This window comes from Leptodactylus fuscus, chromosome 5 (genome assembly GCF_031893055.1).
Source record: "Leptodactylus fuscus isolate aLepFus1 chromosome 5, aLepFus1.hap2, whole genome shotgun sequence".
Lineage (NCBI taxonomy): Eukaryota > Metazoa > Chordata > Amphibia > Anura > Leptodactylidae > Leptodactylus > Leptodactylus fuscus.
In genome coordinates this window covers 96,857,201-96,884,614 of record NC_134269.1, presented here as the reverse complement: position 1 = coordinate 96,884,614, position 27,414 = coordinate 96,857,201, and the positions used below count along the sequence as shown (strand labels likewise).

General features: G+C 41.5%; 1 protein-coding gene across 2 annotated transcripts; it reads right to left on the bottom strand.

The window, feature by feature from the left end:
* Nucleotides 1-182: 182 nt before the first annotated feature.
* Nucleotides 183-27,015, bottom strand: LOC142203258 (src substrate cortactin-like). Of its 2 annotated transcripts, XM_075273835.1 has the most exons (16): nt 26,924-27,015; nt 21,940-22,023; nt 21,299-21,372; nt 19,953-20,082; nt 18,781-18,891; nt 15,078-15,132; nt 14,258-14,313; nt 13,332-13,386; nt 11,326-11,436; nt 11,103-11,158; nt 10,501-10,570; nt 6,125-6,270; nt 3,835-3,966; nt 3,467-3,746; nt 3,286-3,357; nt 183-513 (listed from the first exon to the last, which is right to left on the bottom strand). In XM_075273835.1, exons 2-16 carry the CDS (start codon nt 22,021-22,023, stop codon nt 377-379), a joined length of 1,569 nt encoding a protein of 522 aa, XP_075129936.1. In that variant the 5' UTR covers nt 26,924-27,015; the 3' UTR covers nt 183-376. The 2 variants fall into 2 exon arrangements, with proteins under 2 accessions (XP_075129936.1, XP_075129937.1); XM_075273836.1 differs by lacking the exons at nt 21,940-22,023; nt 26,924-27,015 and having other exon boundaries at nt 19,953-20,050; nt 21,299-21,334.
* Nucleotides 27,016-27,414: the final 399 nt, after the last annotated feature.

Genomic DNA, 27,414 nt, shown 5'->3' with positions numbered 1-27,414 from the left:
TTGTTGCTGCACTATATTTTTGAGTGAAAATAAAATTCTACCTTTGTTTTGGACTAAAGAATCTGGACTTTTGTGTCTATGCCACCCCAGAGAGATGACTGCATGTGAGAAACACAAAATCTTTCACCATGACCAAACATCTATGAAAGTTTAAAACTTTATTCAGATGGATTATCGGAGTCTACTATGAAGGTTACAGATAATAATAATGATATTGGAGTAGAAATTGTCTTTATTATAAGTGCATGTTAGTGGTTTGGAGTTCCTTTGACATGCTGGCACATGGACATGACATATTTCGCACTTGGATTCTTCATTTCTTGCAAAGCAGTGTCTGAGAATTTCACATAGCAAATGTAAAGGTAAATTGAATATATTACTGCATAAGCTCCACATAATTGGCAGGGAAGAGCCCACGTTGCCCTTTGCAGGATCCACTCCACCAGCCCTCATCTATCATCTCAATGTCTGTGATAAGATCCTGAGGTTCAAATGAGATCTCATCATCACCACCTGTAAAAGACATAGTTGTGACATACATTATATAGGGGTTTTCCATCTAATATGTGGTTTAGAGATTATGTTCATAGCTATACTAGGATGACTCAATAAAATCCCCAGAGCTGTAATCTGATGGAAAAAAACTGTGTGAAATGTTCCATCAAGGCCACATGCTATGGAAGGTGTTTTGCAGTCCCAGCAAAGTGAATGTTATGTAATCTCCTTCCCAAAAATGCTATGGAGGCTAAGGCTACACGCGGCATCCAACAGTAAAATAGTGCCGTGGGAAAAACCGTGGTGCCAACGCATCTGGGTTCTTCCCGCAGTGCTTTGTACAGTAAGTTTGCAGAGGTTTCCTCTGTGCACTTTCTGCTTCCATTATACATATAGGGAAACTGCTGGCATTTCCGGAGGTATAAGTGACATGCTGCAATTTCCATAACTGTGACGTTGGTTAAAGGGGCTCTATCATTGGGAAAAGTCATTTTTAGCTAATCACATCCTTGCATAGCCTTTAGAAAGGCTTTTCCATACCTACCTTTAGTATGTAAATTGCCTTAGTGGTTTTTGAATAAGTCTGTTTTTATTCATATGCTAATGAGCTTCCAGCCAGCACAGGAAGTTCCCAGCAGCACTCGTTTCTCCTATTATCTCCTATGTGTGTGTGCAAACAGGAAGCTGAGTCATCATCAGCAGCAGCAGCAGCCTGAGCAGTATACACCATAGGAAACAATAGCAAAGAGGGTGCATGATGCATTGTGCAGCAGTCTAATTAGCATATGAATAAAAACGGACTTATTCAAAAACCACTGAGGCAATTTACATACTAAAGGTAGGTGTGGAATAGCCTTTCTAAAGGCTATGCAAGGATGTGATTAGTAAAAAAAGACTTTTCCCAATGATAGAGCCCCTTTAATAACCCAAAAAAATAAATAAACGGTGCCAAATTTAAGCAGGGCACATATATTAGGATGTGTCTTATATTGATACTCCTGTGATTTGGCCCATATTTTTTTTAAATAACTGAATAATCCTTTTAATCAAATTTATCTGCAAAGAAATATCTTATGTATATGACCATCTTTGGGGTTATGTTTAGATCACTGTCCCAGTGGCAGCCTACACTGTATTTAGTTATAAAAGGTATCCAGAAGTAAACCATTCAGGCTGACTGTAGAGGTGTTCAGTATATGTCCGTGTACTCTTTGGTTGCTTTCTTTCCTTATTTACAGACATATACTGCCAACTGACTGCAAAACACAAGGAACTTCAACTAAAATGTAAAACTAATTCAGAATTACATTACTGTGTTAGCTGCATTGTTCTATATCCAACTATATTCTACTCAACAAATGATCCCCTGTGACCTTGTTTGCCTGGCAAAAACATAATCCTGAGATCTGACTAAAGCTACTGTGACCATCTGGCTGATATGCCGCCTGTTTACACAGATATATTTGTGAAAGTCACCCGTGACATAAAAACCTGGCAAACAAACTCACTGACTTCATACAGAATAATGCACGTAGAAGCGTACAAACTACCGTACATTACTAAATGTAATCCTAAATAATTGTCACAGTTACATTAAGTGTCAGGAAATGGCTGTTATTCTGAAAAGTACCCGTTTTACTAAGTGGGAATATTTTCCAAATGACTAAGGAATAAGCCAATACGGACACATATCACCTACCTCACCCCCTGCAAATAGTATTATGCTACTAGCCCACAGTGTTAGAGCCAATGTCTAGTCCTCCAACATATCCTACACACCCATCATCATCCACGTCAGTAAAAACACCACATTCCCAATCAGATTTTTAGCTCTCTCAATTCACGATACCAAATATGTTTTTATATGTGTTCTAGGGAAGGGAGGGATTTGAATTTGTAGTTCTTACTTTTTTTTTCTTTAGGCCTCCCAAGAGTCTTGAATCCCAGAAGGTCTGATCACTAATACAATACACTGCACTATAATGCTAGAAATGGATACTCTTTTTTTATTACAGGCTGCCTAGTGCTGCCTGTGATAGAAATGTATTCAAGACAGGCCTAGAAGCCTTCAACAGGGCCCTGGCTATCTAGGAATTGGATGGCTTCCCTCGTATCTCATTACTGGGGGAAGAGTCATCCCAGCTAAAATGACAGTGGCCATGCAATGCCGTAAAAAAGATGTGTGACGTTTGACCGAGCCATCTTAAGGGTTAATGTCCGTGATCACAGCAGACTCTGATTGTGGGCATTGCCCCCAGTCCTCTGATGTATAAAACTCCTGAGCAACCACCATATGTTTTAGACCTGACAACTGCTATAATTGTACATCAAATGTCCGGAAAGGGTTAAAGTAGAGATTCTCTGGTTATAGATGCCACAGAGCCCAACATATCAGTACCTGAAGGGATCACCCTCTCCGGAGTGGGTCATCTCCTTAGGCCCGTGTGACTCATCTTAGGTAATCTTCATTCAGACTTTACAGGGGATTTATAACATTATAGAGGTAAAGCTTAAAACAATATTTCATACCCTGCTTGACAGTGCCTGGGGATTCAGTGGTGAAAATTCTGATGACAGGTTTAAAAATTAACCACTGTGTGGGACCTTCATGTAAGAACCAAGTCAATAATGGCAGAATAAGCGATTAGTCCACATATCATTTAGTATGCAGTTTGTCAATGACTAGTCAGATTCTTCAGTGACATGTCATCATTATGATTCTGTCTCTACCATTATGTACCCCATCCTAGTCACCTATGTGATATTTCAGAAAATGCATATATATCTTACCTCCTTCATAATCATACAAGGCAATTGCAGAGATTCCTGAGGCTCCTGTCTGACCACAGTGCTTAGAAAACTCTGGAGAAAAGAAAAAGACTTTTTGTATATCCATCGCCATATCCTTTATTTTGCAGGCTGTACTTCAACACAGCAGTCATTTTATCCTTATAGTTATTGTCATTCTCACCTTTCTCACTCTCTCTTGGAATTTCTTCATATAAAGAGCCTTGTTCAGCACCTGGGGCGTCCATGATTTCATAGTCTTCGGTTTCTTCCTCTTCTAGTCTTGGTGGAGGATCTGGGATATCCTCATACTCGTCTTCTGATTCATGTCTAGGAGCAGGAATGTCTTCATAAGTCTCATCCTGGTTACATGTTTCATCTGGAGTGGGTACAGTATCCATCACCATTCCAGGGTGTCGGGGTGGAAGAACTGGTGGCGCCTCATACTCAGAATCCAGTGTTAGCTAAATTTAAAAAAAAATATTTAATAATTTAATGCAATTGGCTTAAAGGGTTTACTTTTAACCCTTTAGTCTAACAGAAGATACTTACTTCGTTTTCTGGAGTGTTTGGAGTCACAGAAATACGGGGAACTGGGACAGGAGCTGGGGCTGGGGCTGGGGCAGGGACTGGGGCTGGGTCTGGCTGCTTCTGACATTGATCAACGTCTGAGCTTTGCTGAGTCTGCAAATAAAGTAGGGACCTTATGTTAACTTACACATACTTGACAGCTACATATATGGTGATACATGTTTGTCAAAGAATTGTTAAAGTAAAAATCTCTGCATGCTCTCTGCAATGTTATCTAGAGAAATATTTAGTATTTGTTTCATTCATGTTGTATGAATAAGATACTTAATGTGCCCAGGCCTTAGCAAGTCATATCCAGGGAATATTCTTTCTTCAAATGTCCCTAAGTACTCCACATAATATAGTGCTCCCCAGTTTCCACACAGTATAGACAGCCCATGTCCTGCACAGTATAGCAGTAAGTTCAATTCTCAGTGCTTACCTTGCAAACTCTTCTTTTTACTGGTCTCCATACCTATGTCAGAGTGGCACTGGTGCAAATTAGGGACAAGAATTTTGAGGAACGGTAAATGTTAAGAATTGTATAGGGTTGAGCCGATCTTGAGATTTCAGGATTGTTTTTAAAATCCGATCTCTGATCATTTTCCATTCGATCCCAATTCCGATCCTAATGCAAGTCAATGGAATGTTTTTAATAATTGAAGATCGGATTTTAAAAACAATCCTATTCACTACACAGCACGGAGTCTAAAAATTGAACGCTTTAATTGCTAGACTCCATGCGATGTAGTGATTTAAAAAAATCCTCTGGCTACTTAGTCCCCCATGCTGTCCGCTTACGCTAGGTTCACACCAGCGTTCAGCAGTCCGTTCTCAGCTTTCCGTCTTCTGCATGCAGAAGATGGAAAGCTGTCAGACCGGGTCTGGCCGTGAAAGGTGGTGAGCGTTTTATGCTCTCTGCCGCGAAACCGTTTTTTTTAAAACTAGACACAGAGTACTACATGTCCAACTCTGTGTCCGATTTAAAAAAAAATGGTTTTGCGGCGGAGAGCATAAAACACTCACCGCTGCTCACGGCCGGACATCTTTCAAACCCATTCAAATGAATGGGTATGAAAGAGTCCTGCAGGTTTCCGTCTCCTGCCTCTGTTTTGTGCAGGAAACGGAAACCTGCAGAACGGAGACCAGACGCAGATGTGAACGAGCCCTTACCTGCACAGAAGTTAGTGTTACAGACCTAGGAAGAAGGTGGAGCTTGTGGCTTAGGAGAGTGTGGGCGGGTACAGCGTGGGGAGACGTGAGTGCTCCTCTCCCAGTATCCGCCCACACTCTCCTAAGCCACAAGCCCCGCCTTCTTCCTAGGTCTGTAACACTAACCTGGGAGGCGGGGGCAGTGAGGCGAGAAGAGGAGCGAGAACAGGGGGACCGGACCAGCGGCAGGGCTTCTGTGTAGGTAGCAATAATGCCCAGTTCACACATGCTGATGTGTTCCGTCCGTAAGGGTCCGCATGAGGACCACATGAGTCCCATAATACATTGCTGAAGTTAACAACAGCATGATATCGGGTGCACAGGAATCAGTCAGTAGGGCTGCAGGCCCGCAGCAAGAGTATTTGTTGGGTGAAACCCATGAGATTCATCTTGCAATGTTCACCTCGCAGTTCCGTTTAGACTGAATATGTCCAAACTGGAACTGTTATTATTATATTCTGCAATCTCTTCAAACCCCAGAGTATAATGATAGGTGGCCCAGAGGAGGTGACAAAACATTTTAAAAAAGTGTTATTTACCTCTCCTGAGCTCTGGCAGGGATCCCTGCTGTTTTTGGGCCTCTTTAGTGATATCACTAAAGTGATGTAATTGAAGAGGAGTTGCGCCGGAGTCACACTGGAGCCCAAGAGAGGTAAGTAACACTGGTTTTTATATTTGTCACCTCCCCTGGGCCCCTATGGACATCTACTGTGTGCAGGGGCCAATTTGGGAAATTATACTGTGTAGAGGTGCCGCTATGGGATATTGTATTGTGTGCAGGAGCACTATAGGACATTATACTGTGTGTAAATGAGGTGTTATACCTTGTGGGTGCCGGAAAGGGGACACTATACCATGTGGGGGTGAGGCCCAAATCAAAAGTTTGGTATTGGGCCCAGCCTTTGCTAGTTAGACCCCAGCTTAACACACTTTGATGAACCTAGTGCAGTTTAGGATTGTCTAGATTAAATTCACACGATTTTACTTTTAGACAAGAACGGTAAATCGCTCCCACTGTGTTTAGTGAGAATTTAGGAGAATTTTTATGTTATTGCCTCACCTCCTTCTTTAGTTGTGCCTCTCGTTCCATCTTATCTTTCTTCTGTCTTCTGGCCCTCTCTTCTTCTGCTTTCTGACGGTTTTCCTCCTCTGCCACTTTAGCCATATTCTCAAAACGAGATCTTAGATTGTGAGCTCCACTTGTCACTGAAGAATTTTATTTAGAACAACAGTTCAGCATTCGCAGGAAAAATCTAGTCAAAAATGATCTACTCCATGTTGTAGACAAAGGTGAAAAGATCACATTGAAGTCATTGATCTCAGACAAATATTGGTCTCCAGAATTAAAGGGATCTACTGTATAGAAAGCTTAAATCTCTATGGCACTTCTGAGAGATTTCTGTTACTGGATATCTGCCACATCTTTCTGATAAATTGGTAAATTGTTATTTCAGATTTTGGATATAAAATGTAATTTCCACTTGTTTCCTCTTTAAGGTAACATAATTCCATGTTTTTTTGAACAACAGAGTATAGAGGTAGCAGATACTAGGAATTCCCATACTATCTTGGGTTATTAAACCATCTTTGTTATATAGAGCTAAAGACAACAAATTAAAATGATATATACAGTATATATGTATTTAGTACTGTTATATCATTTCTGATTTACTTTCTGCAGAAGTAATTAGAAAACTTTATTAGGCTGGGGCCACACATTGCAAAAATGCTGCGTTTTACTGTACCTGTAAAGTTGATGGGATTCTGGCTAATCCCATCCACACAGTGCAGGAAAAAATCCACAGTGGAAAAGTTGCGATTTCAAAAGTGCTTTTGTTTTTGTAAATCACCTCACGTGAATGCTGTAAATGCTGTTTTCTGTATATGTATAATAGAGGCAGAAAGAGTTTTCTTCTGCAGCCTTTCTGTAAAAAAAAATGCCGTGGAAAAAAACTGTGATGTGTTTCGCCACGGTCTATTTCGCAGCATTTTTCACTGAAAGTGAAAACAGACTTTCTGCTTGTATTATGTGTATACAGAAAATACCAGCGTTTCCGTAGGGGTAATTGAGATTTTTGGCTGTGGCTCGCTACGTGGGGCCTTAGCCTTAATGAGGTATTACGATTAAACACTTGATGACATGTCTCCAAAACACACTAGTTAATGACTGGTAAATGACTGACTCCCCACATGAATGGTAGATGGAACTAGTAGGGTTCGCAGTGGTTGGACTCTCATCAATTACATTTTTATGACAGGTCTCAATTACCGAGAGTCTGTATTGTAGCATGTCACAGAGCTGAGGTATACGTCTTCCTCCGGATGGTCTTTTGAATCAACACGGACGCAAGAGGTCGGGAGACAACAGCAATTTATTGTAATCCACAAAGTTAGTAGCCGGCGGCGGTCACATCAACCGTAATAACAATAAGTCCACAGAAGTCACAATCCAATGATAGCTTTGGTTCCTTGGTCCTGTAACTAAATTCTGGCTCTCTGCAGAGCTGTGCACAGGCCGGCTAACACATACTAACTCCAGCTACAACTATATACTAAGACTGTTACACCTATATCTGTGGGTGGGAAGGGCTGAGTCACAGATCCTTCCCCCCTCACCTATACCAAGGAGAGCAGACTCCCTGTCTACTATGGACAATGCACCGTCCAACATCTTCTTGGAGACACTGATCAGATTATCTCCACCCATTGTCCTCACTGGTCCTCACTAGTTAGAGGTATTTGCATACAATGTGCTAACACACTAGACCCCAATCAGCCAACTACACATTGATGTATACAACAGGTTAGAGAATACATTCCACATGAAATATATATTACACATTGCCTATAGTATAGACTCTAACCATCCCGTGACAACCCCTCCCCCTCTCAAAACATGTGCATGACACAATTGGCCTACACAGGTAAATTGGGGAATGCACATCAGTCTCTATAGCTCATATGTCCTCCTGCCGGGATAACCCATCTGCGTTCTGGTGTTGGTTCCCTCGGCGGTACTGAATGGTAAAGTTGTAGGGTTGAAGGGCTGGCATCTGGCAGAAAATCCGGTGGATCCATGTTGGCTTCTCCCTGAGCTTGGCTTCGGGTCACTGCTCCCACAAAGTGGCACTGTAGATTTCCAACATCGTTGCCTAACAGAACATCAGCCGGCAGCCCGCTCATCACACCAATTGTGCATCGTTTTGGTCCATAACCATAGTCAAGTTCCACGGTAGCTTTAGGAATACGTCTCCGAGTACCCCCTGCCAACTTGATAGAAATGCCAGGGCCCTCCTCTAGGGCCTCGGGTCGCACAACTCGGGGGTCCGCTACCGTTAGGAAAGCTCCCGAGTCCCGGAATCCAACAACTGTTCGGCCATCCAGTAGGACCTCCTGCAAGTGCTTCCGCTGAAGGTTTGCGGGATGTGTGGCAGAAGGCTGAATCCCATAGACCCCTGGAGGTGGAACAGATGGGTCATTCATGGAGTCATCTGGAAATGGGGCCAAACTTTCTGTCCTAGGGGTGGTTCCCAGGTAGTGAATAGGCCGGGATGCCACGGTGGCCCGTGCCCCCATGTTAACAGGGCAACTAGCTTGCAAATGTCCAGGCCGCCCACACCCAAAACATCTGCGCTCTAGCATTCTTCCAGTAGGTCGTTGTCTAGGGACAGGGTTGTTCATAGCTGGAGGCCGATGGGCTGGGGCAAGGGTAGAGGGGGAATTGTAATCCTGAGGCCGGGCACGAAAGGTGGGTGGCTGGCTGAAGGGTGTCTGGCGGACTGTGGTAGTTTTCCGTTCCTCTGCAAACAACCTCTTCCACTGCGGCTTGATGGTCAGGCCCTCATCTGCAAGAGAAGCAGCTTGCTCAACTGTGGCTGGGTTCCGTTCCAGCACCCACTCACGGATCTCAGCGGGGCACTGGGAAAAGAACTGTTCCTTAAGTATGACTTGGAGGATCTTATCGACTGTGACAGCCCCCTCTCCTTCTAGCCAGCGCTTGCATGCTTGCTTCAACTTGTGGGCGAACATGTGGAAGGAGCTTCCCCCATTGTAAGACAAAGAGCGGAACTGAACTCGGTAGGTCTCTGGAGTGACTGCATAATACTTCTGCACCGCTCTTTTAATGGCCTCATAGTCCCGCTGATCACTAGGGTCCATGGCTCTGAGAGCTTCCGCAGCCCCATCTCGTAGGTGCCCCACCAGATACCGGACCCAATCCTTCTCTGGGACTTCCATCAGGCGGCACTGGTGTTCGAAGTCCTGAAAATATCCATCAACATCCCCAGCCGCTTCATCAAAGGTCTTGAAGTGTTTATGGGAGACATATGGTGGTTCTCTCACTGTTGGGCTGGGGGTCGACGTTTGATTATAATTCCGCGTAGTTATCTCAGCCATTCGCATTTCATGCGCCATTCTTTCCTTTTCATGCGCCATTCTCTGTTCCTCCTTCTCTGTTTCCTGAGCCCTCTGTAATGCTCTACTCCTTTGCTCTGCAGTTGCTCCTAGCCCCAGCACTGCCAACTCCTCCTCATACAAAACAACCCATCTGCTCTTTTGGGTCTGTACCTGCCACTCCCGTATCTCTCCAGTCTCCTGGGGGCAGCCCTCCTCATGGTCGCTTTGCAGGGTCATCTCCTCCAGTGCCTCGATCAGTTGCTCTTTCGTTCTTCCCTGGTAACTCAGGTTTAGTTCCCGGGCCCTTACTTGTAGACTTGCCATAGTCCAGTTCCTGTATTCTGAGGTTGTGGCTCCATTAATCGCTGAGCTGCTGTAGTCCATCTCGCTGTCCGCTGTTGATCCCACCGCTGCCAACCAGTTGTCACAGAGCTGAGGTATACGTCTTCCTCCGGATGGTCTTTTGAATCAACACGGACGCAAGAGGTCGGGAGACAACAGCAATTTATTGTAATCCACAAAGTTAGTAGCCGGTGGCGGTCACATCAACCGTAATAACAATAAGTCCCAGAAGTCACAATCCAATGATAGCTTTGGTTCCTTGGTCCTGTAACTAAATTCTGGCTCTCTGCAGAGCTGTGCACAGGCCGGCTAACACATACTAACTCCAGCTACAACTATATACTAAGACTGTTACACCTATATCTGTGGGTGGGAAGGGCTGAGTCACAGATCCTTCCCCCCTCACCTATACCAAGGAGAGCAGACTCCCTGTCTACTATGGACAATGCACCGTCCAACATCTTCTTGGAGACACTGATCAGATTATCTCCACCCATTGTCCTCACTGGTCCTCACTAGTTAGAGGTATTTGCATACAATGTGCTAACACACTAGACCCCAATCAGCCAACTACACATTGATGTATACAACAGGTTAGAGAATACATTCCACATGAAATATATATTACACATTGCCTATAGTATAGACTCTAACCATCCCGTGACATAGCAATAACGTCTACATATGTACATCACTTACTGGCTTCCAGAGGTTGTGTCTTCTCATAAGCAGAACTGGGCGATTCAATCTCACCAAAGCCTGAAGCAGACTATGGAATAAAAACGCAGAAAAGCCTAAAGTTACAACCAACAGGATATTATCTCTGGCAAAGTCTCAGATTTTGATTCCATAGTCATGTATTGAAATTCTGACGATCAACAGTGTAATGCAGTCAGAGGAATAGATATAAGATAAGATAAGATAAGGTAAGATAAGATAATCCTTTAATAGTCCCACCATGGGGAAATTTCAGTGTGTTACAGCAGCATGGAAAATACAGATATAGGATAATAACAGTAATATATTACAGAAGGAGACACATAAGCTCAGAATTGCAGGTAGGAGAAAAATACTACGAATCATAGCAGGTAAAGAAAAAAAGACTTCAGGATCATTTAGTTCTCTGTGTGGAGTGCTCCTCGCTTGGCCTAATTTGATTATACAGCCTGACCACATAGACTACAAACAACTAGTACTTTCAATGGCCAGGATCATATATCATGGGTCACAGAAATCTATTTAAGCATTGTTTTAACACAGCATATTCGATTTTTAGATTTTGTGCAGTATATCTCGCTTACTTTGTCCAAACGATCCGTCTGCACACCAAAACGGCCTCCAAATCCTTTTGCATAGTCTGCAGAAATAAATGTAATTCAGTATATAAGGAATATACATAATTAATATACTATATATATCCAAAGACATATTGTGGGGCGCAAGTAACTGGGTTTTGGGTGGAAATATACTCACTGCTTATGACTCAGGGGGACAGAAATAAAAGAGCAGTGAAAAGTGTGGTACCTTTCTGAGATTCATGAAGCTCTACTTTTTCTTTATGGCTCCAAGCATGAGCTGATTTATCTTGTCTGTCTTTCTGGACCCCAAATTTACCCCCGAATCCTACAGAGTGATCTAAGGAGATAAAGGGAACAATATCAAACAATTACTAACACTTATTATTTTCTAATGCATAATAAACCTGGAGAATCTAAAATAGTTATTATATATTGGTTTTCTGATTTTATTGACCTATCCAGATCGGTGGGGATTTGTCTTCCAGAACCTGACCGACTGATGCTGCGCTCCTTGTCCAGCCAGTTAACTAATCATTTGTGGTGTTGGGAGTCAAAAACCCACCATCTGATGCTCAATCAATAGCGAATATTATTATAGTGAAGTCACAGAATGCCCCTTTAAGCATAGGGAAGCAAAGTGAACAGTGAACATACAGGGTGGGCCATTTATATGGATACACCTAAATAAAATGGGAATGGTTGGTGATATCAACTTCCTGTTTGTGGCACATTAGCATATGGGAGGGGGAAAACTTTTCAAGCTAGGTGGTGACTATGGCGGCCATTTTGAAGTCGGCCACTTTGGATCTGACTTTAGTTTTTTCAATGGGAAGAGGTTCATGTGACACATCAAACTTGTTGAGAATTTCACAAGAAATGGTGTGCTTGGTTTTAACATAACTTTATTCTTTCATGAGTTATTTACAAATTTCTGACCACTTATAAAATGTGTTCAAAGTGCTGGAGTGCTGTTCATTGTGTTGGATTGTCAATGCAACCCTTTTCTCACACTCTTGAAACACTGATAGCAACACCGTAGAAGAAATGCTAGCACAGGCTTCCAGTATCCATTGTTTCAGGCGCTGCACATCTCGTATCTTCACAGTAAGGGTGCATTCACATTAAGTATACGCTGAGCTGATTCTGAACGTAAAACACGTTCAGAATCAGCGCGTACAAAGCAGATCCCATTCATTTCAATGGGAGCCGGCATACATGCGCTCCCCATTGAAATAAATGGGCTGCGTATCACATTGAAAGAACTGCAGTGCATTCACGCCACAGTTCTTTCCGCAGCGCTTTAGCGCTGTGATTACGTCCCGTGGGGCCCCGGCCTTAGTCAGGTATTCCAGGTTATGTGGATTACTCTGTCTCTACATTAGACCTATATGCATGTTTCCTATAATGGCACACAAACCACTATCTCATGCTCAATAGTCCTGAGTAGAAAAATAGTTCTATGCAGGCTTCCCACTTCTATTATATCTATACGTTTCCATAGATATAATATCCATAGCGTTTCCATAGGTATAATTGACATGCTGTGATTTGCTTCAAAGTGCAAGCATTTTTGAATTTGCACCACTTCTGCTAGAATTTTTTGTCTGCAATGTGTGAATGGGATTAGCCAGAATCCCATCAACTTTGCAGGTATTGTAAAATGCAGTGTTTTCGCAATATGTGGCCTTGGCCTCAATGTCTGTTTTCTTATACATCCCAGGATGACAGCAACAGACATTAAATGACAAATGCAAATGGGCCTCTAGTTAAGTGTACATGTACGTTATTCACCACAATGTAAAAAACATGATGTACACTATTATCTGTCATGTTTTGTTTACCAAACAAAAACTCATGCATGCAGGACCTTCCATCAGAAAAGTAAAAAAAATATGATGGAATATACCGTACCTTCCATCATGTTTTTTACATTGGAGTTGTAATTAACTGATGAGCACTCTGACCCCTCCCTCACTTCTGAAATTGGGGGTGGAGGGGACAGAATGATCCAGGGGGGTGGAACACTGCTTCCAATCACGTGACCGAGGAGTGTGACGTGGTTGTCACAGGATGACAGCAACGGACATTAACTTTAGCAGTGCAACAGACACCAAAGGAGGCCCTCCATCTGTGTTTGTTCCCATTGACCAGGTAAGTCAATTTCAATTCCACGGACAGCCCCTTTAAATAGCAGTATGTGTATCTAGCCTTACTGTTCTTTCCATTACTAACCTTGTTGGGATGAATGCTTTTGCAGCTGTTCCTTATGTTCAAATCCTACCGCAGACTGAAAAACACAAGACCAGATGACAACACAAAGGCACCACCATACTAGCTGTATCCAGAAGTGTAACTTGAGACTATTGGACCTCAATGCAGAATCTGTAGTGTAGCCCTCACTTAACTATGTTATCTAAATTACTGTTGTCTTCTTATATTGTGGAAAGGTTTTTGGACCCCTCCAAAATCCAGAGCCTGGTAGCAATTGCTGCCTCTGCACCTCCTATAGATAACTACAACTGCATTTGGTTTGTGACAGCCACATTTACTGCATCCTCATAGTGATTCATGATATCATGAGCTTCTGAACTACTGGTGGTCTACTGACCCATGCTCAATAGATGCTTTAACTACGCAGACCTGCAGTAGTTCACTAGGAAACCTATGTGTACTATTGTCCCCTGACCCTAGGAGACCTATAGACATACATACTAAGTGTATCTTTAGGATCTCATTCACTGGACAGACAGTGCGCTTTTTGGCATATGGTTGGTCAGTATATGTTGGCAAGAACAATAGCAGAAAAGTGGAATCATCTATGCACTTTCATTGCACATGCTAAGTGTGGGAGTCAATTGATAACTTGAGTAACTCTATACGTAGAAGTGAAATGTGTTGGAGCCTTTTGTTAAGGGATGTGTCAGAAAATTTTCTTGCATATGCTTCTGACAAAAGACTGAAATGTGATGTGAACAGTGCCTAATGCTGTATAGCTGTTTCATGACATTTACTTTACTTATCTTTTACCTACTTCATACCTGTTGCTTCTTAGTCACTAAGAACGTCATAGCCCCCATCTGTCCTCTCTCTATCATTAAGTAATTATAGTCCTTGTCCACCCTAATTGTAAATTAATTTGCACTGTTTCATGGTATCACCTTGTCCACACGGTCAGACTGAACCCCAAAACGTCCTCCAAAACCTTTGGAATGATCTGTGTAGAGAAGAATGATGCACAAATTTATAGCAATGCTAAGTCCATATCCATAGCTACTGACAGTAGGCGAGGTTATGGAATTCCCATAGCAAACAAGTACTATCTAGGGTGTTGTCACTTGTAAATCTTCACATGGCTTATTTCATCATTGAAATTATGGTAAACTGGTCACGAAAGGAAATCCCTTGTAAAATGTATTATAGCGCTACTGCTCATTTGTAGTACTTATACGGTAAACTACAAACCAATGGTTAACCCTCTCGTCCTCAATATTTTTGCTCTTTATAATAATTATATAAAGTATTGTGTCATGATTATTAATTTTCCTAGAGTTGATGTGACATCAAACCCAAGTAGGTAAACATCAACAATGCACATTAACCAAAGTGAAATACTAAACATATGACGCTACACACTACAACACTGGAGCATTGTTTCCCCATGCAATATACGTCATAGGGCTGGGGACACGCAAGCAGTAGTATCAGGAGGTTAACCTGCTGGGATGTATATTAGCAGCATAGAGGGTTAGTTTTCTATAAATCCTATCCACATGTTATGTCTAGAGACTGTAGCATTAAATGTAACATGTCAAATTATGGGGCAGTTAAAAAAGGTTAAAAGCTGTGAGAGACCTGCAGAGATTCCGCCATATTTTTTGATCCCCCAAAAAGTATGATCTACTTTTTTACAGGTCCAAAACAGCACTTGACCTTGAACTATGGCTGTGTGAATAGAGCCTTACAGTAGGTTTTACTTGCCTTGTTGTGATGAATGCTTTTCTACTTGAGCCTTATATTCAAATCCAACTGCAGACTAAAGCAAAATAACATGTAACATAAATGGACCTCTACTGCGACATTACTACTACTGCAACACTTATTATTACTTATTACAATGAGATTAATTAATAATCAAAAGTACTAATGGATATCCATATGTGCAAAAACATACACGTAAATGATAATGTTTTATCACAGATAAAAACTAAAGTATAGGTTTGTTCTTTTTACGCAGTTTAACTACTATTGGAATACAATGTCGCCACTACATATTCTGTTATTAATAAAATGGAATTGTGTTCAAAGAACAAAGGACCACTCCAGGTAAAACGGACACATTAAGGGTGCATTCACACTGAGTAAACGCTAGCTTATTCTGAACGTAAAACACGTTCAGAATAAGCGGCGTCTAAAGCAGCTCCATTCATTTCTATGGGAGCTGGGATACGAGCGCTCCCCATAGAAATGAATGGGATGCTTCTTTCACTCCGTGCAGTCCCATTGAAGTGAATGGGGAGTGCCGGCGTGTACGCTCCGGCATGAGCAGAGCTTGCCGTATACGCCGGCACTCCCCATTCACTTCAATGGGACTGCTCGGAGTGAAAGCAGCATCCCATTCATTTCTATGGGGAGCGCTCGTATCCCCGCTCCCATAGAAATGAATGGAGCTGCTTTAGACGCCGCTTATTCTGAACGTGTTTTACGTTCAGAATAAGCTAGCGTTTACTCAGTGTGAATGCACCCTTAGGGAAATTTAATAACAGTTTTCTGGCAAGAAAGGGTGAAAATATTTAGCATTTTTGGCAAAATCTCTACCTTCTACACCTCATTGCATGGAGAACAGGGAGCAGGGAGAAGCAATCTGTGAGTTATACTGGAAATCTACACCAGTTCCTAACTAGCATAGATATTCAGGCCGGAGTCTCTCCATAAATCAGCCGTGACCTTGCTCCTTTCAGGGCCCTTATGAAACACCAATCTTAATAAATCTGCTCCATTGTGTTGTGCTTTATGCAGTGCAAGGGGGTGGGATGCCCAAAGAACCCCAAAGACAGAATTCATGCAATGCCCCCTTAGGTCATGCACTTGGCTTTCTAAAATATATACATTTTTGCTGTTGCTTTAAAGTCAGTGCAAATTTACACTGCTTACATGTGTCCAACTGTGGAACATGAGAGATTGTAGAAGGTCTGTGTTATTGGATCAATTTTAGATCTGTGTGTCCTAGGGGGTGACCAAGGCAGCTGGCTAATAGTTACATATCTCCCTGCACACTTGTCATACAAATTGTAGTTTGTAGCTGATCTGTGGAAGTCCTGGGTACTGTACCCCTCCAGATCTAATGTTTATGGCCTATCCTATGGATAGGAAATCAATAGTAAAAAAAACAGGTAACCCTTTTAAGGTCAAATATGAGAATATGAAAATTACTAAGAGACTGGTCTTGTGCAGCAGAATTGAAACCTAATCCAGGCAGGGACAGTGTAGATTTCAGGTACAGATCTGGATTAGTAGTAATTTTCCTATCCCATGATAACCTATAGAAAAGCCCTTTTGTGAATTAATGTTGGGAGAGCTTTTTTTTTTTTTTTTTTAGACTCCTTTAAATTAAATCTTGTTGTGGAGCTTTTATTGAATGTTGGGGTGCTTTCACACGGAGTAACGCTCCGCTCATTCTGACACGTAAACATGTGTCAGAATGACCTCTGTAAAACAGAATTCCATTGACTTCAATGGGTGCCGTCTTACACGCTCTACACATTGAGATCAATGGGAGGCTTTTTAACTCATTGATTTCAATGTGTAGTGCGCGTAAGACGGCACCCATTGAAGTCAATGGGATTCTGTTTTACAATGGTCACTCTGACGTGTTTACGTGTCAGAATTAGTGGAGCGTTACTCAGTGTGAAAGCAGCCTTGGAGAACTTTTTTTGAGTCTTCCTTCAATTCCTTTATTTTTTTTTGCTTTGCATGTAACTTTTTGGTGTTTTCGTTGTAGTCATAAGTTTTTGTATAGCAGGGGTCAGCATTCCCTGGAACTAATGCCAGAATCGGCACCCAAGACATATCTACCTGGCTGACTCTCTGTTGCTCCAGGTGGCAATATTTCTCTTATAGACCATGGTAATAGTCAGAGGGGAGGATTCACTGGGGGCAAGTATGTGGCCAGTATGCTAGTCATAAGGCAGTTTGCCTTTGTGAAGTACAATATCGCAGCTAAATTTGTCATCATTAATTTCAGTAAGGCTGAAAAGACTTGTTTGGATTTCTTCAAGAGAAAGATTAGGGTGTATGAAGGGCATTCTCTGACCCTCACAAAGCAGGCCAACTGCAGCCTATTCTTAGCTCCATGTTCTGCCGAAATTCATATCCACTAAAAAGGAATCATTTTTGCTGCCAGGGACAGAGATCACATTGAAACTTAACTTTAATCGACAAACTAATCAGTTGCTGTTATGGTTTCTGTTATGACTTGCATATTGCTCAATACCTGTACATTTATTGATTGGCATACTGACTATTTCATTTTATTTATTTTTTTCGAAATCAGAACCACAGACAAAAAAGGTTGCTGACCCCTGTTGTATAGGGATTCCCATGTGCTGTTGCTATGTTAAAAATGTTCATAATGTCCTATATGGATATACAAGGCTTATAACTTATGTTACCTGGGCTTGCTTTCTCAGCTCACTGTCCTCTGACCATGTTTGCAAGGGGCTGCCTTTTGATCTAATTTAATAGAGGCCACTTTTATATATATTAACCAGGATTTATCCTATAAAGAATTGCTGGATTGCATTGATCACCTAAAAAGGATGGCGTATGAAAACCACCGGAGCCACTGGCTCCTCCTTTGTTTACCTGTTGCCGCAATTACGCATGCCGAGTGCATGCATGGATTCAGGGCTTTGGCCCTACTCTGTACATTAGATTTGATGGGTGGTGTGCACCGTGAAGGTCAGACGGAGGTGACAGCGCCAGGCCTGCGTCATGTGAGCTGCCCACTCTATTGGACTGGGGGCTGATGGGGAACCTTATTTAAGAGGGACAGGTAGCCACTATTTGATTGTACCAGGAGGGCCAGGAGAAGCACTGTATGGCGCAAAACGGCTGTAACCCGGATGATGAACTGCTCCTTTGTCCCACTGCTGCTTTTTATCTGTATTTTGGAATAAAGGATGTTTTTATGAACAGGTTGCTGAGTGTCCCCTATTTCTATTCTTGTGAATGTATATAAATTGACAGTCACACTGTATCTCAGGGACAGCGCCATCAGTTGTTCAGGAGTCCCTCCAAAGTTTGGAATGGAGTTTCCCCATGTGTGAAGCTTTAGGGCAGTGCCACAGACTTTCTACTTTGGAGAATAAATCTTGATCACTGTCTCACTCCGTCTACTTTCTTTGAACGTGGGAAGAGGGTGCAGATACAACAGAGTATGTGTTGTGCTCCAAAGATGTCCCACATTTATGATGGTGTAGATAAAATAGTAAATTTCTCCCCCTGTGGGAGAATGGCCTACACAAAGTCAGCATGAGCTTTGGTTATTTCATATAGTGGTAAGCATAAAAGCCACAGCACTGTGACATTTCTTCTATAGAGAACAGTTCTTCACTGTATCTGAATCCTTGAGAACATGCCAGACAATATACCCTTTATTATTGCTTCCCATGTTTTTACTTACCTGGTCACACCTGTCCTTCTGCACTCCATATTTCCCCCCAAATCCTTTAGCCGCATCTGTCTGAGAGGAATGTTTCTCCAGCTCTGCCCTGTAGTCGTTCCCCAGGGCACTCTAAAATATGAAGGAATGAGAAGTAATATTATAGTAATATTAGAGGAATTCTCACCATTCCTAAATTAACTGTATGGACAATTTCATGAAACTGTGTTCCCCTGGGTCAGAGCTTTGGACCACACTTTAATGTAATATACTAATCCCTTTAAAGCATGGCAGGCCGTTAACATAACTGGATTTAGCGGCAAATTATAATTTTGGTGGTTTGGATGGATGCCTGGGGTCCTAGGCCTCCCAAAATGCCAAAGCACTTCATGCACATTGTGGTTTTATTTGCCGTAATAAAACTGCAATAATCTCCAGGACCTGCAGAAGGACATGAACATGTAAAGTCATAAGATAACATATGTGTACATTATACCACTGCAGAAGGATCTGAACATATAAAGTTATAAGATAACATACGTGTACATTATACCACTGCAGAAGGATCTGAACATATAAAGTTATAAGATAACATACGTGTACATTATATTACTGTAGAAGGACCTGAACATATAAAGTAATAAGATAACGTGTACATTAAGTTACTGCAGTCAAATCTGCTCAGATAAAGGTCACCTATGAGTACATTATATTACTGTATTTTGATCTGCACATTTAAAGTCATAAGACTTTTTTTCATGGCCATTTTGCACCTCGTTCAATGAATGTGAACACAGTCTGTCGTTTTCTGCACTGCATTCCATTTATATTTGTACCTTAATACCTTGAAGGACATATTGTGATTATAGCACTAGCCCCTTTGTACAGTATATATCATGTTCCCTCCACAGTAATGTATCCTCCTGTCAAATATTAACTGCCAAGACTAACTGTATTACATTATTACTATTACATGTGAAGACACTGATATATACATGAGAGGGGCAGATAGGCTGTTTCTGCATGGATCATATGTTCAGGGACATCTCTGACACCTGAGAAGCAGATAGCACCATGCCATGAATAGTGGCCAGATTATGTAACTGCAGTTCAGCTCTCATTTAAATAATATACAGGTGTGTGTGTGTTCAATAGCAAATCAAAGTAAAGATAGAGAATATTATGCACATTACCTTGTCCATCCTATCTCTCTCTGTCCCAAACTGTCCACCATATCCGTAAGATGCTTTAGGACCTTTCTCAAATTCTTTCTTCTTCAGTTGCTCATGCTCTTTAGAGACATTGCTTCTTAATTCCTTTATGCTTTTGTACAGTATACAATCATTAAAATATTATATACTTAAGGTCATTGAACATACAGTATGTTAACAGATTTTGTGCTGGAATGAAAGAAATTTACTTCTGACATGTCAAGTGTTCTCTTTCACCCTCTAGCCTAAAAAGAAATCTTAAAAAAACAAGATGGAGAGAAACCGAGCGCCAATATGGTGTAGTATGTCAGAAAATAATCTGACTGTGATTAGACCAACAATGATGAGTCACAACACCAAAAACACATATAAAATTGAGCGTGGCAACAGCAGCTAATCCCTTTGCGTCAATCCAAATTGCGCAAAAAAAAAAATACACAGAGGTCCCTCAGTGTCTTAAACTAATGGGGTAAGGAGGAATGGGGTGAAGCTCGCACAGACCGACCAGTAGATAAATGATCTTCAAGATTTTATTAGTACCAAGGACAACACGTTTCGGGCGGTTGGCCCTTTCTCAAGTGCACGTACAACATCAAAGCTCTGCAGCAAGTCTGCAACTCAGGAAGGTCAGGAAGGAAGGTTCCTGTGTTGCGGACTTGCTGCAGAGCTTTGAAGTTGTATGTGCACTTGAGAAAGGGCCACCTGCCAGAAACGCGTTGTGCTTGGTACTAATAAAATTTTGAAGATCATTTATCTACTGGTCAGTCTGTGCAAGCTTCACCCCATTCCTCCTTACCCCATTGGTTTAAGACCCTGAGGGACCTCTGTACAAAAAGAAATCTTGTCTATGCTGAAGAATCATTATTTGCAGTGGCTATATACATTAGATGTATGTCAGATGAATCTGAGTGGATCACCATCTAATATGAGATGATTAACAGAGCAGGAATTTTCAGAGTGACAGTCAGTTTAGCAGAGGGAGGGAGAGCGCCGTAGACTACCTTCCTTAACTACCACCCAGCTCAACCCACCATCCTTTGAATGACAGCTCTTTCCTGGGGAGAGCTGGGCAGCAGATAAGACAGGTAATCTACAGTGCAAAGTAAAGATCAGGGAAGATAAGAAATATTCGAAAAGCCCTTTTTACCAAGCTTGTATATAAATAAAATAGAGATTTTCTTTATAATGGAGCTGCAATGCTGAAAACAAAAACCAAATTTGGAAAGTGTGAAAGGAGTCCTACAAAGTACTGGGATTACTTTGATAATGGTTTTCCTGCTGACAGATTCCTTTTTAAGTTGTTATTACAAATGGATATAATGACTCACTCTATATGCTGCGGACGGCCAGATCCTTGGATGGTTTTTGCCCCCCACCGCTGTTCTTCTTCTGTTATATCATTCTGATAAGTGTGACAGTGTAACAGAAATAGTGGTATCAGATTCTATCTATACAGAGACATAGACATATACAGAAAACAACCTATGAGTTATAGCGAACATTCATTCACCTCTCTATAACTAGCTGAAGGGACAATGTCTAATACAGAATCTAAAAACCATTCACCATTGTCATGTGTAAGGACCTCACTTAGAAACACTTAGAAAATGCACTTTGGGCACAAAGAAAACACAGTATATACCCAATGAATACCAAAATAGTGTCCTTTTGTCAAAACAAAAAGCTTATACTGCATTTTGCACTGAACATAGGCCCCTATGTATAATGTATGTTAGTGTATGGTATACAGTGGGATATGACAAGTCTTTATATTACATGCATCAAACCGGAGACTAAGATGTGATATGTTCAGATCCTTAGAAGTAATACCTCAACAATATTTACTTCTAATATCTGCTTTTTCGAGTTATTTTTATTATGAAGATGTTATCTTATATACCTGAATGGTTGCCATGTTGTTGCCTTATAATACATTGTGATGTTTCAAGCACTAACATTGTATACTAACCACAAAATCTGGATCAGTTTCCCAGTCATCACCTCCTGCATCTTCACTCACTGCTACATTGTGTCCCACAGCTGCTTTCCACATCTATAGTATATAAGAAGAAAGTATATAAAAGATTCTCAGGTGAATGCTGGGGTCACAGAAAAACCCCTTAGATGGGGCTTTAAACAAGGAGGTTATCACGATTGTGACATTGAAAGAGTTTAGCAAGAGCCAAAATAGTGGATCCCATGGCACCTTTCACAAAAGTTAAAAAATACCATGTGAAAATGCACATTGAATTATTACCAACTATAATACTGGTCAATGGACATGGGAGTCATTTGGAAAAAGGTTTTAGCCCATTTTTCTATTTGACTCTGACCAGAAAAGCTGTCTGCTCTCTGGACCACATTTCGTGGCCAAAAAAGTAAGACAATGGGAGACCTTCTTGTTAAACGCCTCTATGTTACCCCTATGGTCAACATTAAGGGGTTCATTTGGGCCTAACTGGGGATCAATACCATGTAGGAATTGCTCAATTTGTAGTCTTATGTCAAAGAATGATAGTCTTTGTGATTCACAGGGCCAGGTCATGTATTAAATCATCCATCATATCAATTGAAACACATCTGAGGTGATGTACTATGGCACATTTCCCTGTGACCTCATTTATATTTATATAGATATCTGGGAGATGGAGAGTGGAATAGAGGAGCACTTGGGAGACGTCAGAGCACCGGCTAAGTAGCGAGCAGAAGATGAGACATAGATCAAGAAACTCAGACCAATTCCAAAGCACGTTCATGATTGTCATGCCTGTACATCGCAAGAGTTGAGATATAGACAAGCTATCCTTAGGTTCTTGAGGTGGCAATTTGTTTAGACAATTGGATAAGATTGAGTGTACTGTAAGTGGACAAACTTTAGACTAATTCATCTTAATGGATTAATAAGATATTTTGTTCAGTAGGAAGTATATACTTGCAGTATCATCTTTGTTTTAATTGGTGTTTTGGTGTCTTTTGAGAATTCCATGGGTCATGGAGAGTGTGTTGGACCTATACTAAGTTACAATTTGTGTATTTTTTATATTTTAGGCATGAATATTGGTGTTGTGGATGGATAGAAGAATTTCCTCAATTAGAGGACTACTAATGTTATTATTATCCTATAATTCTTTGATAAAACATGCCTGCAGCAAAATCTATCTGATCTGCACATGCATGGTCCTAATGGTGGTGTCCTTTGGATGCTGGGAATGCTATTCAGCAACCATGCTTGCTGCAGAGGAAGATGTGCCATATAATTGCAGCAGTCGGATTTGTCAAAATATTGTCATATTATAAAACTGCACATAATTATCAAGTGTTGCAACTTTTGTATGTATATTAGTTGTGGGGAACCACTCAGGTAGATGCTCGGTAGCAGCGTAGGAAACAGGGACACTGTCTTTGCAAAGGCACAAATAAACAAAACAAAACCTTCTCGGCTGAGACCTAAACTAAACACAAGCAAACTTTTCCCTGTCTATACAGAAGCCTGGCTACCAGACTCCCACCTTGGCAACAACAACAGGTAGCACAGTACCTGCTCTGTAGATTCAGTTTGGACAGGTCAGCTCTGTCAGTTTTCTGCCACACTTGCCAGTCCTCACACACAGACTTTATCAGGCCTTGATTACCCAGCTGACCTCCCTGGTGTGGGTCTTTACCATACACCCTTTGGCTAAGGCCCCACGGGCCGTAATCGCAGCACTAAAGCGCTGCGGAAAGAACCGTGACGTGAACGCACTGTGGTTCTTTCCGCAGCGCTTTTAAGAGATAGTTCATGGAGTTTTCCTCTGCTGACTTTCTCTTGACATTATATCTACGGGAAAGCTGCCGGCATTTCCGTAGATATAATTGACATGTTGACGTGTCCGCGCTGTGATTGCTTCCGCAAAGTGGTCATGGGATTCGCATGAATCCCATTCCCTTTGCTTGCACTGTAAAACGCCATGATTTTTCCCGCAGTGGGCAAATTGCGGCGTTTACGTCCCGTGGGGCCCCAGCCTTTAGGTGCCTGGCTGGAATGTACCTGTCTTCCCAGACCACAACCTTCACTCTCTCACATAGCATATTGAATTGAATGTGTCCACTGGTATAAAAATATCACTATTGACATGATCACATTTGGAGTGCTGTTCCATTCTTCTGCTTAAAGGGACCCTATCATATTGTACATGCAGACCCTCTCTTCAGACAACATGTTTTAGAGCATAATTAGCAGAGCAGATTAATATATAATTTTTGGGAAAAGATTTAGAATACAATGAATTGTATTAATTTACATTTCTGCCCTTTCCATGCTCAGGAGTCCAGTGGGTGGTCCTACTTAGCAATGCTGTAGTCTCTATATACAAAGTCAAAGGGTAAGCTGCCAGTCTCTTTATAGGAACACAGATGAGAAAGTGGAAAGATGCAAATGGGTAAATTACGTTATACTTAATATTTGCTGTCTACAAATTAGACACTGTCTTTAGCATCGCAGGTTTCCTACAAAGTTTTAATGTATAAAAAAAAGTCAGAGAAGTGAAGCATGTAAGGTTTAGTTCACACGCAAATACGCGTGCGCATATTCCGTCGCGGCTGCCACGACGGGATGCAGGTGCAGTGCACGGCATCCTATTGCGGCTTTCCGCTCCGGATTAAGCCCAAATGAATGGGCCTAGTCCAGAGGGTGCTGGCGCGAGGTGGACACCGCAGCTGATTCAGTCGCGGAATCCGCCTGAAGAAAGGGCAGCTTGTTTTTTTTTTCTGCTAGCGGTCTACATAGACCACCATTGTGAGGGGGCGGATTATGACGTGGATTCCGCACCAAAATCCGCCCCTTCTTGCCCTGTGTGAAAGGGGCCTAAGTATTTACAGGAAGAGTAAAAGAGGCACATAGCATTTGGGCCTTCACAATACAGGGGGTTCAAACACTTTAGATGACTCATAGCAGGTACTGGCAGTTCCTGTTGAAGATTTAGAAACTATGTGTCTCTCTAATCTATGTATCATGGAATAGATGTTTCCACTGGTTTTAGTTTCTTTAATGTAATTATACAGTGTTCAATGTAGCCCTTTATCTAGTTCCAAAAATCAGGAATGCACCCCCCACTTGTTTTGGCAAGAAGCACGCTCAGAATTTATATCTGACCCTAGTGTTGTACAGAAATGCCGCCTGGATTACAACAATTCAGCAAGTATGCAATGCAGGCTGTAGGAGGAAGTTCCCGCAGACTCTGTCTCCTTATATAGCGTAGCACAATCTGTATGAGCATGGGGAAGCGGTTCACTCTAGCAGCACAGAATGTTCCTTCTCTATGAACGTCAAATATATGGTGACGTCTTATTCATTCCAAATGATCAGAGACTTAAGACATCACAAGATTGGTATTACATAGAAAGAGATTCACAGTATTTAGTCATATTTATACTGGAGAAGAAAAATAGAAACAAACAACGTTACATAACCTATTTGTCAGGGCAAAGCCATCTGGCAAACCATGTTTGTGGTGCTGGCGCTGCTGTACATTGCATGCATGCTGCTCTACGGCTGTTACTTTCATATAATGCTTAGTTTATTACATCTTCTGCACAAATACTATTATTATTGTATACTGGTTCCGGGTACCGAGCGCTGCCTTTCATTCTGTGTGGACTCCGCTTTCTTTTATTCTGACTATATTCTAATGCTGTTTTATGCACTTACCACCTTAAGTTTGTTAGACACTTTTTTTTCTTTCTCTCATTTAATCTTTGTTTTGAGGTTTTATTAATACATGTAGGCCAGAATACCTTATGGGAATAATAAATGCAGCAAAATTATCAAAGGGTAAATGCCCAAATATTGCACCACCTGTAACCAAAAGAAAGCGCCCCCTAGCTCCATTACCATAACTACCTTTGGAAGAAAAGTGAAGTCTTTCCACAGGTCAGGAAATGAGTCATCTCCTTACAAGGAGTCCGTCAGTTTTTCTCACCATTAAACTGCCATTGGGTGAGGGTGTGAAATATATTTACAAACATGCCTTTATCGATGTGGAGAGTGATAGATAGAGAGACATGAATAGTTTAATATATTAACTAGGCCACAAGGGCTCAGTGGGTGGTCGTGTACCTGGCAAGTACACAGATTTCAGTCAGTGACTTGGGACAGTAAAGGGTCCAACAATCAAGACAAAGGGGAAGGATTATGTAGGAGAGCTTGAGCACTTGCCATGATCCAGACTGCCCACTTGACACTTGCATTCTCATTTACATACTTTGGTTTTTTGCTGATTTGACTGTGATATCAGTAAATGTATGTTTGCAAATGTGTGTCACGCTCCTACCTAGTGCTGAAGTTAGTCTTAGGGTCATATGGACCCTAGAAGAATAGCAGAGTGAACTTTATTGCCACTGCAAGATGTTCTGAAGTTTGTGTTGTAGATTTGGCCATTATAATAAATGATACCATTTGTATTATTGCAGCACTTACACAAGTAACTGATATACTGCATAGCCCTAAAACTCCATTTTAATGAAAACAGGTCAGATAGTGGAAACTGCTGAGAATTGGTTTGGTCTGTACCATTACATAGTTTACTTAGTGTGGAGTTGACCTATGCCCTTCTATGTCTTCTTCAAGACAATTCAAGGGAGAGTCTTAAGATATCATTGATTTATTAATGAAGATGTTATATGATCCTAACACCTGCACAATACTACAGTATAACTTCTCTGTATACTGGACACCATTATCTTAATAGCTAATATTTAGCAATAGGGTGTATTTACATTGCTACAAGTGACAAGGAGCGCAGGTTGTGTCTTATTAGAGGCGCACATTCCAAGAATATAAATGATTAGTTACTGCATCTGCCAACGTCAAAGTGCCCCGGCCCCTCCTAAATACACTTCTATTGTGTAACCCTGCATTTGTCATGACATACAAGGTTACAAGGGACTACCAAGCACACAGAATGAAAATCTCTTACCGTGTTCGCTCGTTATTTTGTGTTGTTTTTATATGAAATCTAGTCTTTTAAGTAGGCAGTATTTAAGTTTCTTTCTTTTTATGCTATGTAGGTGGCTAAGTGTTCCGTCTTTATAGATTTCCTGCTGTCACAGTTCCTCTCTTACGTGAAGTGGCTGTAAAAATTCACTTCCTCCTCTGTGGTTCCTTTTGCAGTGTTAAAACATGATTGAATGATTCCTCTATCTATTTCTAAACTTTATTTTGAGCACCGGTTGTTTAACTAATGGCATACAGTACAACAAACATTATGCAAATACAATTAACCATATACTAGATAGGCCACCGAAATGTATGTAGCTACTCCAAAGGCATACATTAATGCAATGCAGCTAAACCTCATCAGTGAGATCTCAGATATTTAACACCCATCACTGCCCTAGAGGAATGGGAGTGAACCCTAGAGACGTTATATAGTGTGTCTATGATTTTGCACTTAAGGAAGCCATCTTG

What these genes read in the sequence shown, in the direction of transcription:
- LOC142203258 (XM_075273835.1), bottom strand. Translation starts at nt 22,023, where the DNA reads ATGTGGAAAGCAGCTGTGGGACACAATGTAGCAGTGAGTGAAGATGCA. An exon ending in AGGCACAACTAAAGAAGGAG is followed by an intron (nt 3,967 to 6,124) that starts GTGAGGCAATAA and finishes CTTTATTTGCAG; the next exon opens with ACTCAGCAAAGCTCAGACGT. An exon ending in CAAACACTCCAGAAAACGAA is followed by an intron (nt 3,747 to 3,834) that starts GTAAGTATCTTC and finishes TTTTAAATTTAG; the next exon opens with CTAACACTGGATTCTGAGTA.